The 15040-nt window shown below is 38.3% G+C and overlaps 1 protein-coding gene across 2 annotated transcripts in view; it reads left to right on the forward strand.

Annotated features, from left to right (window-relative positions):
* Positions 1–15040, forward strand: part of ANO10 (anoctamin 10) — a 78426-nt gene that overhangs the window by 26539 nt on the left and 36847 nt on the right. For both annotated transcript variants that reach the window (XM_063303944.1, XM_063303943.1), the window contains 2 exons: positions 148–339; positions 1509–1637. In XM_063303944.1, the coding sequence (XP_063160014.1) occupies positions 148–339; positions 1509–1637 (321 nt within the window). The remainder of the gene's footprint in view (positions 1–147; positions 340–1508; positions 1638–15040) is intronic.

Below are 15040 nucleotides of genomic sequence, written 5' to 3' on the forward strand. Positions count from 1 at the left end.
TAGGTAATCTTATTTTAATCTTATTCTCTTCATTTCCCACCTACACTCTCCACTTTAATCTTAATTAGCAGTATATGTAGATTTGCCAGGAGCTATAAAACTACTTCTAATTTGAAACTTACTAATAAGTATTGTCTTTCCTTCCAGGGTACTTTTGATGATTATTTGGAGTTGTTCTTACAGTTTGGTTATGTGAGCCTTTTTTCATGTGTCTACCCTTTGGCTGCTATTTTTGCTGTGCTAAACAACATCACTGAGATGTACTCTGATGCCTTAAAAATGTGCAGTGTTTTTAAACGCCCATTTTCAGAGCCTGCTGCAAATATAGGTGTATGGCAGGTAATTCATGTAAATAATTAATGCTTGCTAAACTTTGCCAGTGTTATTAGCATTGAGAAGATTAAGTCAAATGTCAGTTTTGTTTTACCTGTGGATATTGAAATTGGATAAAAGCATATCAGTCGAAGTTGAGCAAACTTTTTTTCCCAAAAACTAAACTGTTACTTTCTTTTCCCTTTTTTGTTTCTTAGCTTCTGAGGTCCTGGGGAACTGTGGCCAGTGACACATTGATTTCACTGCAGTGGGCAGGGCCATTTTTTCTGCCCCTTTTTAAAATTCTGGAAACTTAAAAAAAAAAGGGGTGGGCATGAAATTAGTTAAGCAGATCACCTGATCACTGCCCTCAGTTGAACACATTTCTTGGACCTCAGCTGTCACAGCTAGGATGTCTCTGTCCCCCCCCCCCCCGCTCTCTCTCACACACACACACACACACATTTTTTGATCCCATCCACTCAGCTCCAAAGAACCTGGGAAGCTAATGTTGTGAGAAAAGACAACACTGTAAATAAGAGAAAGAAAAAGATGCAAATGCATCAAAATTATAAGTCCATGGCATGATCTCAGATTCCAGATACTCTACTAAAGAGTCAGTTCTTCATGGCATTATGGAAAAATAAGACTCTGCAGGGCCCTACAGATGTCAGGGGAGATACTGTATATTTTACAGAACTTGGGCTACCATTGAAAAAGCCTAGGAACCTGCCAGGGAGGAAGAACCCAGAGCATTCTCTCTGGTCAGTTAAACAGGGCAAGTAGATTCCTTCTGGAGAAAATGGTTCTTTGGGTAATATGGCTAGAAGCCATTTAGGCTTTATAGCAGTATTTTTCAACCTTGGCAACTTTAAGATGGGTGGACTTCAACTTCCAGAATTTCCCAGCCAGTATGGCTGGCTGGGGAATTCTGGGAGTTGAAGTCCACCCATCTTAAAGTTGCCAAGGTTGAGAAACACTGCTTTATGGGTTATAACCAGCACTTTGAATTGCATAGACAAGCCAACTGGCAACCAAAGCAGTACCAGGAATATAAGTGTAGCACTGCTGTAATTATGCAGATTCTCATTTCAACCTGTAGATATTTATACCAATGAATATAAAACAAAAGAATATCAGAACATAATTGGAGTGTAATGAATAAATTTGATTTTTTATTTCCTTGTTTCTTTTAGCTGGCTTTTCAAACTATGACTATAATTTCAGTTATTACCAACTGTGTCCTGATTGGCATGTCACCTCAAGTAAATGCAGTCTTCCCAGATTCAAAATCTGAACTTATCATAATTGTAGTTGTGGCAGAGGTAAGTCAAGATTTAAATATTTCTCATATTGTGGAAAAAGTTGTTATGGCTTATATACATTTTCTTGACTACCTTTACTTTGGCCATCAATCAATCCTAAGAGTGGTTTTTAACATTTTAATGTTTTAGCGACCCCTTTGTACCATAATATGTCTCTGCTGTGGAATCTCAGTAGGTTATAGAAAGCACGAATTTATTTTGATAGCAGGCCCATGAATTTGATTTATGAAGGACAGTAATATACAGATAGGTGACAGTTGAATGCAAAAGAGGTATTGTTGAAAACTTCATTTCTTTTTTTCATAAAGCTTTATTAATTTTCAAGATATAATTAAAACACAAATACAGAATATAGAACAGATAGAATACAAGTCTAAAAAAGAAACAAGAGAAACTAAAACAGTGCAAGAATAGACAAAAACATAAAAGACAGGTGACTTCCGACCTTCTGCAACACAGATAGAGAAGCACATAAAAGTTAATCTCTTGCTATTAATTAAAAATGTAGTAATATTCTCTAAAATCAAACTATTTAATCATCAAAATCCAAAATCAGAACTTAATTTTTTTCCATTACAAGCAAATAGTCCAAAAGCGGCTTCCAAATAGAAACAAATCCAATTACAGCATTTTCTCTTATCAATGCTGTCAGTTTAGCCATTTTCGCCAATTCCATTAACTTAATCATCCAATCCTCCACTGAAGGAATTTGTACATCCTTCCATTTTTGAGCGTATAAGAGTCTTCCTGCTGTTATCATATATAAGAACAGAGTTCCATGTTGCTTCTCAAACTGTTGGTCCATCAAACCCAAGAAAAACAGCTCCGATTTCAGTTGTAAGTCCACTTTGTGAAACTTTTGATTAATACATATTTGATTCCAAAATTTCTTAGCTTTTCGACAAGTCCACCATAAATGATAAAAGTTCCTTCACCCTGTAAACATTTCCAACAAACATTTGATACTCCATCATACATTTTGGACAACTTATCAGGAGTTGATGTTGGAACCAGGCAAAGAACCATGCTGAGTCAGTGTCTTCCAGCTCTAGCTCTTTATTGTTCTCACCATATAGACAGAATCTTGCCAGACTAAAGCTACTCTAACTAACCCAAGCACAAATAACCTGAGAGAGTCTAGGGCGGGGCCACCTTGAGTCGCTTTGCTTTCCCACCAACAGCCCCTGGACTACTGAGAGTTCTCTTATCTCCCTAGAATGCACTCCCTCCTTCCTGAGAGCTAGCGGCAGAGCCGAAATCCGCCACAGTTAAATACCAATAGTACATCATTTTATAAAAATTCTCTTTCAAATTATAATTCAAAGTAAATTTCATATCTTTGTTCCATGTATTCTCCCATTGTTCAAGCATAATAAGTTAGTTAGTTTCAACCATTCAGTCGTGTCCGGCTCTTGGTGACTTTATGGATGAGCTCTCCATGAAGCCCTATCAAGCACGGCTTCTTTCAATTGCTGGATGTTCATCTTGGTATCTGTTTTGATGGTGTCGAGCCAGTGTATTCTTGGCCTGCCCCTTCTTCTTGTTCTGCTAACAATTCCTAACATCACTGACTTCTCTAGTGAGTTTGCACGTGTGACATGGCCGAAGTAAGTCAGCCGTAGTCTTACAATTTTGCCTTCTAATGATGCATCATGTTTTATATGGTCCAGCACTTCTCTGTTGGTTACTCTGACTGTCCATGGTAAACATAACAATCTACGCCAGCACCACAATTCAAATGTGTCAGTTCTTCGGTCGTCCATTCTTACTGTCCAACTCTCACACCCATACATCATTATGGGAAAGACTATTGCTCTAATTAGTCTGCCTTTTGTGTTTAGGGTGATGTCTTTGCTCTTCCAGATCTTATTCATGCTGACCATTGCAGTGCAGCCTAAAGTTATCCTGTGTTTAATTTCAGGTGTGGATTTGCCATCGTGAACAATTTTTGATCTAAGAAAGATAAAATCCTGGACTGATTCAATTTCCTCATTGTTAATTTTAAGTGTCACGTCCACCTGCTGTTGTCATTATCTTTGTTTTCCTGATGTTAAGGTTCAATCCGATTTTTTCACTTTCTTCCTTGATTTTCAAATCATTTTTTCCAGTTCTTCCTTATTTTCAGTCAATAATGTTGTGTCATCTGCATACCTCAAGTTGTTTATGATTCTTCCACCAATCTTCACTCCAATATCGAGCAACTCTAGGTCTAATTTCCTCATGATCACTTCAGCATAGAGGTTGAAAAGGAGTGGGGATAAAATGCATCCCTGTCTAACACCCTTGCTGATCCTGAACCAATCTGTGTCACCGTAGAGTGTTCTCACTGTTGCTTCCTGGTCAGTGTACAGTGATCTGACAAGTCTGATCAGGAGGGGTGGGACACCAAGGTCATGCAGAGCCGCCTATAGCTTATTGTGCTCTACACAGTCAAAAGCTTTGCTGTAATCAACAAAACACACATAGAAACCCTTTTGGTATTCATGTGCCTTTTCCATAATCCATCTGATGTTGGCAATGTGCCCCGCCTCTTTCTAACGCCAGCTTGAACGTCAGGTAGCTCCTGATTGGTGACACTCTGTAGCTGCTGTTGTATTATCTTTAGTAGAATCTTGCTTGCATGAGAAATCAACGCAATTGTGCAATAATTGGAGCAATCTCTGGCATCGCCTTTCTTTGCTAATGGGATAAAAACTGATCTTTTCCTGTCCCAAGGCCATTTGCAAGTAGACCATATCTCTTGACACAAGGCGGTGATGATGTTGGCTGGCACCGGTCTTAGTAGTTCTGCAGGTATCATAGCAATACCTGGGGCTTTTTTGTTTGGCAATTTCGCTGTGGCCAATTCTACTTCTTCTTCCAGAATATTTGGTTCTTTGTCCACTGGGCCATCATCATTATCAACTTAGTGGTAAGTCGAGCTGGCATATAGCTCTTCTGTTATTCTTTCCACCTGTTCTTAATCTTCTGTTGGTTGGTTAGTACTTTTCCGTTGCAGTCCTTGACTGCTCCTTTTTGTGCAGAGAAGTTGGATCACATCATTTTCACTTCAGCAAATATGGCTTTGGTATACCCCTTTATGTTAGCTTCTTCTAGATATTGACACTGCTCCTCAAGTTGCCTATTTTTGTCCTTCCTAGCTTCATGTTAAAAAGCTGCATTCAGCTTTTTGACTTCATCCTTGTTGCCTTTGGCTTTGGCCACCCTTCGCTGATCAGCTATTTTGATGGTATTGTCAGATAGCCATTTGTTTGTTCTCTTAGGTTTTTGGTACGGCACATGCTTTTCAGCAATTTCAGTAATGTTATCTCGGATCTCTCGCCATTGTCCATCTGGATCTTTTCCATCTAGATTCAGTTGATCAAACATGTTCTTAATTTCCACGGCATACATTGATGAAATGTTGTTTACATTAAAGTTTTTGGGGATGATACCTTACCTCACTTTTTGGGGGATGATACCTTTCCTTACTTTGCACAATTTGAGTTTCATTTTGGCCACTAATAGCTGATGGTCTGTGCTGCAATTGGCACCTGGAAGTGTCTTTACAGATGTGACCGAGCTTTTCCAGTGTTGTTGGCATAAATGCATAAATGCCAGCAACGCTGGAAAAGCTCAGTCAAGCATAACATTATACCCAAAATTCTAAGCCCATTTAATCATACAGTCTTTAACATATTCATCTTCTAAATTCAATTGCAACAATATTTTATACATTTTCCTAATAAGATGCTCATCATTTGTACAAAGTTCCATTTCAAATTGTGTTTTTTCATGAACAAAATTATATACCTTCTTATCCAAATTAAACCATGCTGACAGTTGTGCGTAATTAAACCAGTGACAAATATGAGCTTCCAATTCTAGTTGTTCCCTTGTTTTAAGTTTAGGTGTTCCTTCTTCAAACTTCAGCAAATCTTCATATCTCAACCAGCTTGGTTTGCCTGCTGTCTCTCTTCTAAAAAAAGCTTCTTGAGGGGACAACCACATAGATACATTGGTTTATATTTATTCCAAACCCTCACTATGTCATGCCTAACAAAATGATTTTTAAAATCTTTATTAACTTTAGCTTTATCATACCCCAAGTAGGTGTGCCACCCAAATCGGAGATCATGTCCTTCTAATTCCAATAATTTCTTGTCCTTCAAAGTCACCCAATCCTTCATCCGTAACAAACAGCAGGCAACAAAATACAATTTCAAATCAGGCAAACCTAGCCTCCTCATTCTTTGACATCTTGTAACAGTCCCACCTCCCAGCTGATCACTCATCGCTCTATCTATAAACTCCATTTATGATCTTCTGGCTACCACCAGCCATCCGGAGGACACGGGGTAATTCCTAGGGTTCTCCTTTATCCAGGGAACAAGGATAACTCAGTGGTGAGTAATATCAAACAATTTGTGAGGTAAAGGGTATCAAAAAGTACCTAGCTGGCAATTATAATTAGAAAAGATGGGGATACAAACAGGTTCTTGACATAAAAGCTGGCAAACAGATAAATATGGCACCAAATTTTGGTCAATTTAAGGCAGCTTTACAAAAGGAATGTGAAGAGAGAGGTTTCCCTGTGAATGTGTGAGTGTAGAAGATATGAGGCTTCTCATAAAGCATCTTGCTGTATATTGCAGGAAAGTGTAGAGAGAGAGGTTGTGGAGATGCTCAGACTAAAAGTTATCAGGCCTTCCACCAGTCCAATCCATGGCTTCACTAGTGGTATTATTAAAAAAGCTCTATTAGTTTGAATTTCATAATGATAGTGAAGCATATCCTATGCTCAAGTGAACAGTTTAATTGAATTACTAGAATCTGTCAATGTTATTTCTACTCTGCAAGGGATTTCAGCAGATGGAGATGGTCCAGATTCAGTGGAAAAAGCATTTCATTCAATGTTTAGGAACAATAGTGTCTACCACCCAGGTTGTGTCTATATTCCTCAGGTCAATAGTATCACTGATAAATGATGTGGGAACTTTCCCAAGCACATTGAGGAAGCTATCTGTATCCATCTAGATTGGGCCATTTTAACCAGTCTTCTGACCATGAGGTATATGCCAGTCATCACTCATAAGATTAATCAAGGTTTGATATATCCACACAGCTTTTCCACCTTCAGATTAGTCTTTTTAGTTAGAATAGGCCCCAGTTTTTTCTCTTTGTTGTGACAAAATAACAAACAGCTCTCATCAAAATCATCTAGGATTAGTATTCTAGCATTAAAACAACTGGAACAGGTTGTCCGTGGATTATAATATTTGTTCATTAACTCAGTCTCTGTCATGAGTAAGGATGGCGAGCAGTATTTCTTGGTTTTCTGAAGACATTTCTAAACGTATCTCCTTAATTGCTTGTTCCTCCCTCTTTCGATGGGAGTAGGAGTTTGTTAGGATTGATGTCCTAACAACCAGGAAACACACTGAGACAAGGAACTGGTCTCTAATATTTATTGCTAGTACTTAACAGGAATCCTAACAAACTGAAGAAGTGTGGGAAAACCCAGACATATAACCCCCAAGGGTTAAGGCGGTCCCGATCTGTGTCTCTTTGAATGGCTGAACAATTCATCAGTGCTACGCATGCGCTTGACAGTCTGGATGGGAGCCCCCTGCTCGCCATCCTTACTCATGACAGTCTCTGAGACAAGAAGACTGAGATCCTTTCCAGTTGTATTTTTAAATACATTTATCAATAGCAATAAAATAGTCTTTGTTCCTTTGCTACACATGTAGACATAGGTCCCCACTAGGGGTCTCTCAAGATTCAGTCTAATATAACTTTGTGTCATGTTGTGGGGCCACATTTTCTTTTCTTTTCCAAATTTTGAAGTTGCTGGGCTCTCCTCTGATTCCTAAAATGAGCCTTCAAATTAAAGTATATATGAAAATAAACTTCAGAAAGCATTTCTTTATGAGATCATGAATTATATAAGCTATGAATAGAAATAGGTTATTTTAATTTAATTTAATTTATATGATTTATATAGCCATCCATCTCACACAAGTGACTCTTGGCAGCTTACAAGATTAAAATAGACAAACCCACCAAACATAAATCCCTGGTTAGAGAAAATTCACATGGATTTTTGTTTGTGATGATAGAGAATAACTAGTTTTCTAGTTTGGGGGTGGGGTGCATATGGTAAATAGCATTACTTTTCAAAACCTGGTTCAAAATACATTAATTATATGCCTCTTGAGTAAAGCCTAATTAAACGTATTTCACAAATTCTTCTAAAACTTATATTGAATTGAATTACTGATCTATTGTTATGTTTAGATAATATGTTTATAAATTGTTCTTATGAAATGTTTGTTATAAAGTGATTAATCCTCACTTCATAATTATTGTTACAATATATTTTCATAGGAAAATTTCATGGATGCACTCACCAGGCTTTGAGCTTGGCTCGTTCATTTATCTTAATCAATTGACTAATTGAGTTCTACCACAAGGGGGCATGTGAATATACAAGCTGTTACTTAATTGAATTCTTATCTTCCAAGGATCTGGTAATACTGTGAGTGTCAAAATGAAAATGTTAACAGAATTAATTAAGAAAAATAGTCTCAAGTAGAAGAACTTAATAAAAACATTGAGCAATGCAGTCCTGTCCATATTTACTCAGACGTAATTCTTGCTATGTTCAATGAACCTTACTTATTTCCAACCTTAGTTTCATAAGTATATATGGAGTCATTTAGTAGTCATTAATAAATTGCTAATTTAACCTAAATATATCATAAATTAGAATGACTTTCCATAGCCAACAGCAAACTTATGTAACTCCCTTTGGAAATTTGATGATTACTTTTAAAAAAAAATATTTAATGTACTGGCTCATAATTCATAATATATACTGTACTTGTAAAGAAAAAGTAGAAAAGAAAGAATCAAATGGATCCAGCTGTTACTGATAGAAATTTCTGTATGTCAGCTATATGCTAAGTGCAGCACTTAGGTCTTCAAACAATTTTTTCAAGGTAGTTTCTCTGTAAAGGATTCCTGCCTTTAGAAATGCCGGTAGCCATAGTTCCTTTATTCCCTTATGTCCATTGCTTGTCATATCCATTCTCCATTTCTCTAGCTCCTTCCCATTCTTATTTGGCTTTTTGTTTTTGTCCTTAGTAATTCCTGTGTATCCTTTTCTTCACAGCTGTTTTCCTTCTTTCCATAATAATTAGGATTTCCACTGGCACTTGTTGAGTTTGCTGTCTTCATGCAACCCATTTCATGTCAGTTTGTTTTCCATCTTGCTTTCCATATTTCCAGTTTTCATATCCCAGTATTCCAGCCCAAGGTTGCGCCTGTATGTCATATTATACCTAAACTTTTATCTCTGTATACTAACAACTGCTTTTTCCCGTTATCACTAGTTTCAGCCTTCACTATCTTTACATATATCTCTATATGGTACAGTTGGTGCAACTGGAGATGAAAAATAAATATGAGAGGTTTTCTCTGAAAGAGGAAGCCATGTTTCATGTTAACAATAATGTTTCACTCTGTTACACTTCAGTCATGCCCATCTTTTAGACTGGAGACCTTGCAATAAGCATGTGCTAAAGGGTCTTGCTCCTGCAGTGGTGCACCATCAGGATGCTCACAGAGTTATTTTAATTAGTGAAGCTGATTTGTAGCTGATAAGTTTGCTATTTCAAATAGTCTTTTATACCAACGTAGTTTCTTGTTGTGTCATAGGGTTTTGTTTTGTTTTTCTGCCCTCTTTCTAATTATCTTACAACTTAGGCAAAAAGCCTTCTATGAAATGTTTTTGGCAAGTTGCAAGTTAAGGTCTGGCCTCATTTTCCAATTTCCTTTCCTTACTTTATATCAGTCCTTTTGCCACTTGCTGCACCATTTCCTTTTGGATATGATATAAAAGAAGCTTGCTCCAATTTTCCTTCTTGTCGATCAAAAGCCTCACATTTCTACCATTTCACTGACTGAACTAACTGTAGAACCTTGTGCTAAGATTCTTTGTTATTTCAAACTCCAGAGAAGTGATGATTCTGTTAAGAGTGTGAGGCTACACCGCACTTCGGATTCAGCTGCCCAAAGTGGCTGCCATGTAATGCTGGCAGCCATGTGGTCCTGAGAAAAGACACGGTTACTTTATTTCACTCGGATGCTACTTCATATTCCTGCACATTCTAAAGTATCTTCTTGGAGAATGAGTCTGAAGCATTTCTCTGCAGTGCTAGAGTCAAACCATGCACAAATCCTCCTATTTCCAGTCCTAAAAACATAAAATCTATAAGAACAGTGTAAATATTCGATGGATTATTTATACAGCAATTATATTTGAATCTTTAAATTGGAGATTCTGTTTCGGTTAATATGTGATAATTGTCTTATATACAATAATCTTTCATTCTAAAACAGTGCTTACAGATGAGAACACCATACATCCATTTCACTTTGAACGTACTTTTTTCTAGTACTTTTTTCACATACTTTAATAGGCAGCGTGTGCCAGCGTCCTTTCATCTGTGCTTATTCAGACCAACAAGTAGGCTTGAAGCCTCCTGGCTGAGTGTTGATCTATTTTTATCTAATGACTGGTTTTCTTGTTTCAGGGATTCACATTTTGCAAACTAAGGCACTGATTGCCTAGGTCTTGCCTGTTGTGTTTCTTACCTGACAGATTGCCACATTGCAATCAATTTAGCATGCTCTAAATACAAGCAAGAAATATGCAGAAGATTAAATGCAGCTATTTCCAATGTGTTTCTTAATGTAACTGACATTTGCAGAACTAGTAAACATTTCAGGGCTGCTTCCTGGTTTGATGGACTTCTAGGCAAAATAATTTTCTTATGGGCTTTCTTCTTTCTTAACAGGCCCTGGTGGGTATTCCTGCCATGCTGGCATTCCAAGCAGCCCTAAGGAACTGGCTCTAACCAGCCTTTAAATCTTTTTCCCTGAAGAAATGCTTGTTCAGCGAATTATGGACTATTTGGGTAGCTAGATTCAACTGCCCATCACTTCTTCAAGTGTCAGGCTAGGGAGAAAACTGAAGGTCCAGAGCAGAAACTAATAGTAGATCCTGCCAATTTAAGGGGGGGCTTAGATATAGGTACAAACACTGATTCCATTTTGGTAATAGTTTATGGCAACATAATATAGTATTGATGCAAATATTGGTGACTATAAAAAAAAATAGCACCAAGTAGCGGCTTTATTGTGAATATGACTTAAATGTATGTGTGTCACTGCATGTATTAGAAATATCCTATTCAAACTTGAAATATGCTGAACGCTTGAGTAAAATGTTAAGTGAATTATCTTTCTGTAGCTTTGGGTCATATCCTGTATATTATGTGTAATGTAGATTTGAACTGTAACTTAAATATTAAGCTTAATTTTAATGGAGAAGGAAGGGTGGAAATAGATCTATTGTTATCCAGAACAATTAGCTTCTTTTTTGCTGCTTGAATTGCCATAGTGTTGTAATGGTATGTAAGAAAGACCTTGGGAGATTGGGCAAAGTGACACTGCCAAGGGAACAACCAGATACAAGACAGTGTAGCCCGCAGCTAGATAGTGGGTGGGTGTCAGGGTAGCCTTACTTCGAATAAGACACGGACTCACTTAGAGGGTCTAAGGATTTCCGGGTTTATTGAAGCAGAATGCATATGGAGAAAAAAGACAGGAATGCGGGTGTGGTAGCAGGGTGTTCTGTTTATACCCTGGTGGTGGACCTTGTCCTCTTCCACCCCCCATTGTCCCCCAAGCCGGGTCCGGATGGGTGATTAGAGTTGGTATGGGTCTGACGATGGGCGATTCGGGCAATCTCCGATGTTCCCCTTTGTCTCTCTGCCTTCGTCCGGTGCAGGTGCGTCCCCCGGGGTAACAGGTGGGAGTTTCCCCGATCTGTTAATGGTTTCCATGTCCTGTCCGAGGTGCGCTCCTATTGTCCTGGTGATTGATTTTATGGGTTTGGGTGTTTAAGGGATGATGTGTGTGTTTAAAGGATAATGGTTATCCCTTCCTCTTTCCTGATGTGCATGTTCCCCGTTGTGATGCACTTATGCCTTGCAACGGGGAACATGACAGTGGGGCAAGAGACTCAGAAGAGACGCTCCCTAGTTTCTCAGGCTGCAAAGGTATTTGGGGGTGGGAGAATTGTGCTTTCATACTTGCAAGATTTTGTCAGTAAAGTAGAATTAGCTAATCTGGTTGTGATTCCTATCTGGTTTACCCCATGAGCCCAACAGGTATAGGCTCAAGCATGAGATCATACCAGTGGCCAGTCACACTAGAGGTGGGTTTTCATACAGCACTGCTTTAGGCATCTCCTTTGTTGTTTCATCTCCCTGGGTTCCTTATTAAACCGCCTACACTGGATCTACAGATAGAGCCTCTCCAGGACAATGCAGTCCAATAACACAGATACTCCTTTATTCCAGTAGGTGACCGTAGTCTAAGCCAAGTTAACCAGCAGATCCTTGGGAAACTACCCAAGAGCCCTCTGGAAACTAGCAGATCCATCAGGTGCCTGGGGTGGACCAATCTAATAGGTCCTTCCCCACTATGGAGGGGAGGGCAAAACACAGTGCTCCGTATCAATAAGGGAGTGATCTGTCCATAACAAGAGATAAAATTCAGTGCCCCCCACTTCTAGGTCACATGTCTGCTGCAAGGCAGAAATTAGATCTAGTGTGTGGCCTCTCATGTATAGGACCCTCAATAAGTGGGGTCAGACCCATGGTTCTCATGGCAGCCATGACATCCTGGGCTGCTCCAGACTACTCACTGAAGGGAGGCAGTTCAAGTTCCCTAATACTGTCAGTTGGGAGAACCCCATTATCTTCCCAGCAATCAGGTTGAGTAGCCCTGGTAGAAATGCCAGCAGGGTAATAGTACACAAGCAGCAAACCCAGCTGCCCTCCCTGCCTTATCCATATGCACAAACAAAATCTCACAGTTATTTGCAGAATGGCGCCTCTTGATACCAACAGAGTCTTGGGGATGACAACAGCAGTTTTCCCCCCTCTGCCCACGAACCATGGCTGACATGAAACCTGGAACACAGGTGGACAGATTTCTGAGAGAGGATCTCTCTCCACCCCAGGTTTCATTAAAACGGCCCAGGTTTGCTCTTATCCATAATTAAGTCATAGATGAGGGAGTTCTTGTTGCAGATCAATAACAGTAAAGCAAATTCCAGTGGGTAATAGAAATACAGAGAAGTAAACACCTGGCTTAATTAGATTTTTTAAAAAATCATGGAATGACCATGTGGGAAGAAGTTTGGTTAAATAACTCCAGTATGTGATATTTTCCCACAATATTAATCTGTCGTTACTCTCTTTTCTGTAGTGTATTGAATATAAAGAAATACTAGGCAGCATTTTTGGCTATACTGGGGAGATGCACATATACTGTCCTTGCATATACTTACTAAGGAACCAGATGGGTACTCTAGTCCAAACCTCAGGATACTTCCCAAGTCCTGTTACATATTCATCCAAACTCTCTTTAATGAAGGAGACTCCACTGTTTTTAAAGCTGGTCCATTCAACAATTCATACAAAAGTAATGCAGAAAATAATAACTTTGCCAATCTTGTGTTTATTTTGGATAGAGCTGGCATTGTACAGTATATTAACTTTACTCAAGATTTCCTTAGCACTCAGGTCAATCACATTATTTATATAACATAAGCAGAGAAAATGTTTTGATGTATTGCTTTGCTTTTCAGCTACTCACTATAATTTTATTCTGTCCAATGAACTCTGCTAATTAAATTTCATCTTCAAAAGGCCTGACGAGAAGGGATTTGCAGACAATGATTATAAGTAAATTAGCCCTGTTTTGGTTCAAACTATTAAGAAAAAGATACATTTGTGATCTTTGTGCAGACCTTTCTAACATGTTATATTTTGTATTTAAAATATCTTGTTGATTTCAGAGGATATTGTGTTACACTATTATCTGTTTGGACAAGGTCTCCAAAAGAAGAAACAGTTGCCCCTGGAACTATATCATTTTAGAAATCGTATTATACTATACCACTATGTGTAAACATGATTTTCACATACAGTATGTGCATTTTATACACACTTCATTTTATAGAATTCACTGTCCAACATGTTTTTCCCTCCATAGTTTTATATTTTCTTCCATAATTTTTTAATCATAGATCTCCTGCTACAAAATAATCTACCCTTTAGTAACATATCCTTGGGCACTTCTATATGCAAAACATAACAACGATTGTGTCCCTTTAGAATGTGTGTTCCTGACAATAGCTACCATGAAATGCCATTTTTGTTTCTTATCCATTTATTCTCAATAGTAATATAATTCTCAGCTGTCATTTTGCAGTAATGAAACAGTAGCAGTAGTATTGCTCCAGATTTCATACTCAGCAGGTGCAGGAGCATCAAAATACAGTTCTAATAAACATTTTAGAATATTTTCTTTGAAAGTACAAAATGACCTTGAATGAATTACTGTATATGGTTAAGTATACTGATCATTTTCTCCTCCAGTTTTTATGACATTTTAAAAATAATTTGCCCATGTTAAGTAGTATATTTACATTTCACTTTATTATTTTTTTTCTGAATACAAACACTGAGAACAAATTACATACAATGCATTCCATTTTAGGTAGGTAAAGGTTTTCCTTGACGTAAAGTCCAGTCATGTCCGACTCTAGGGGGCGGTGCTCATCTCCGTTTCTAAGCCTTAGAGCCGGCGTTGTCCGTAGACATTTTCCGGGTCATGTGGCCAGCATGATGACACGGAACGCCGTTACCTTCCCGCCGAAGCGGTACCTATTGATCTACTCACATTTGCATGTTTTCGAACTGCTAGGTGAGCAGGAGCTGGGACTAGCAACGGGAGCTCACCCCGCTGCGCGGTTTCGAACCGCCGACCTTCCGATCGGCAGCTCAGCGGTTTAACCCGCAGCGCCACCGCGTCCCTCGCATTCCATTTTACTCATATGTTATTACTGGTATTTTACTTTGTGAGGGTTTTTTGCAAGGGTAAGGGGATTTTAAATGTGTGGACTGAAAACAAATCATCTCATTTTCACAAGCAAGAATTTTTAAAAGTCTGTGCTATAAATGTTAAATTGCATTTTTCTTCATTGGGAAATACAATAAAGACATTCAAAATATTTTGAAGGAATTAGATTTATATGTTCACTATAGTAAAAAAAAATCATTATTTGAATCTTTAATGTTATTCTCTATTGTTGTGGTTCTGGTATTTCTTACTGAAAAACATAAGCTATGATGCTAGTAAGAATTCCTGCTTTGGGCTTCTTCCCGAACCTTATGACTTCTAGAATGTTGGAACTACAGTTTCCAAAATCTATAGCCCTGCTGTGAATTCTGAACATTGTAGTTTCAACACATTTGAAAGTTATTAGATTCAGGATAGCT

The sequence above is a fragment of the Candoia aspera genome, chromosome 4, assembly GCF_035149785.1.
Source record: "Candoia aspera isolate rCanAsp1 chromosome 4, rCanAsp1.hap2, whole genome shotgun sequence".
Classification (NCBI taxonomy): domain Eukaryota; kingdom Metazoa; phylum Chordata; class Lepidosauria; order Squamata; family Boidae; genus Candoia; species Candoia aspera.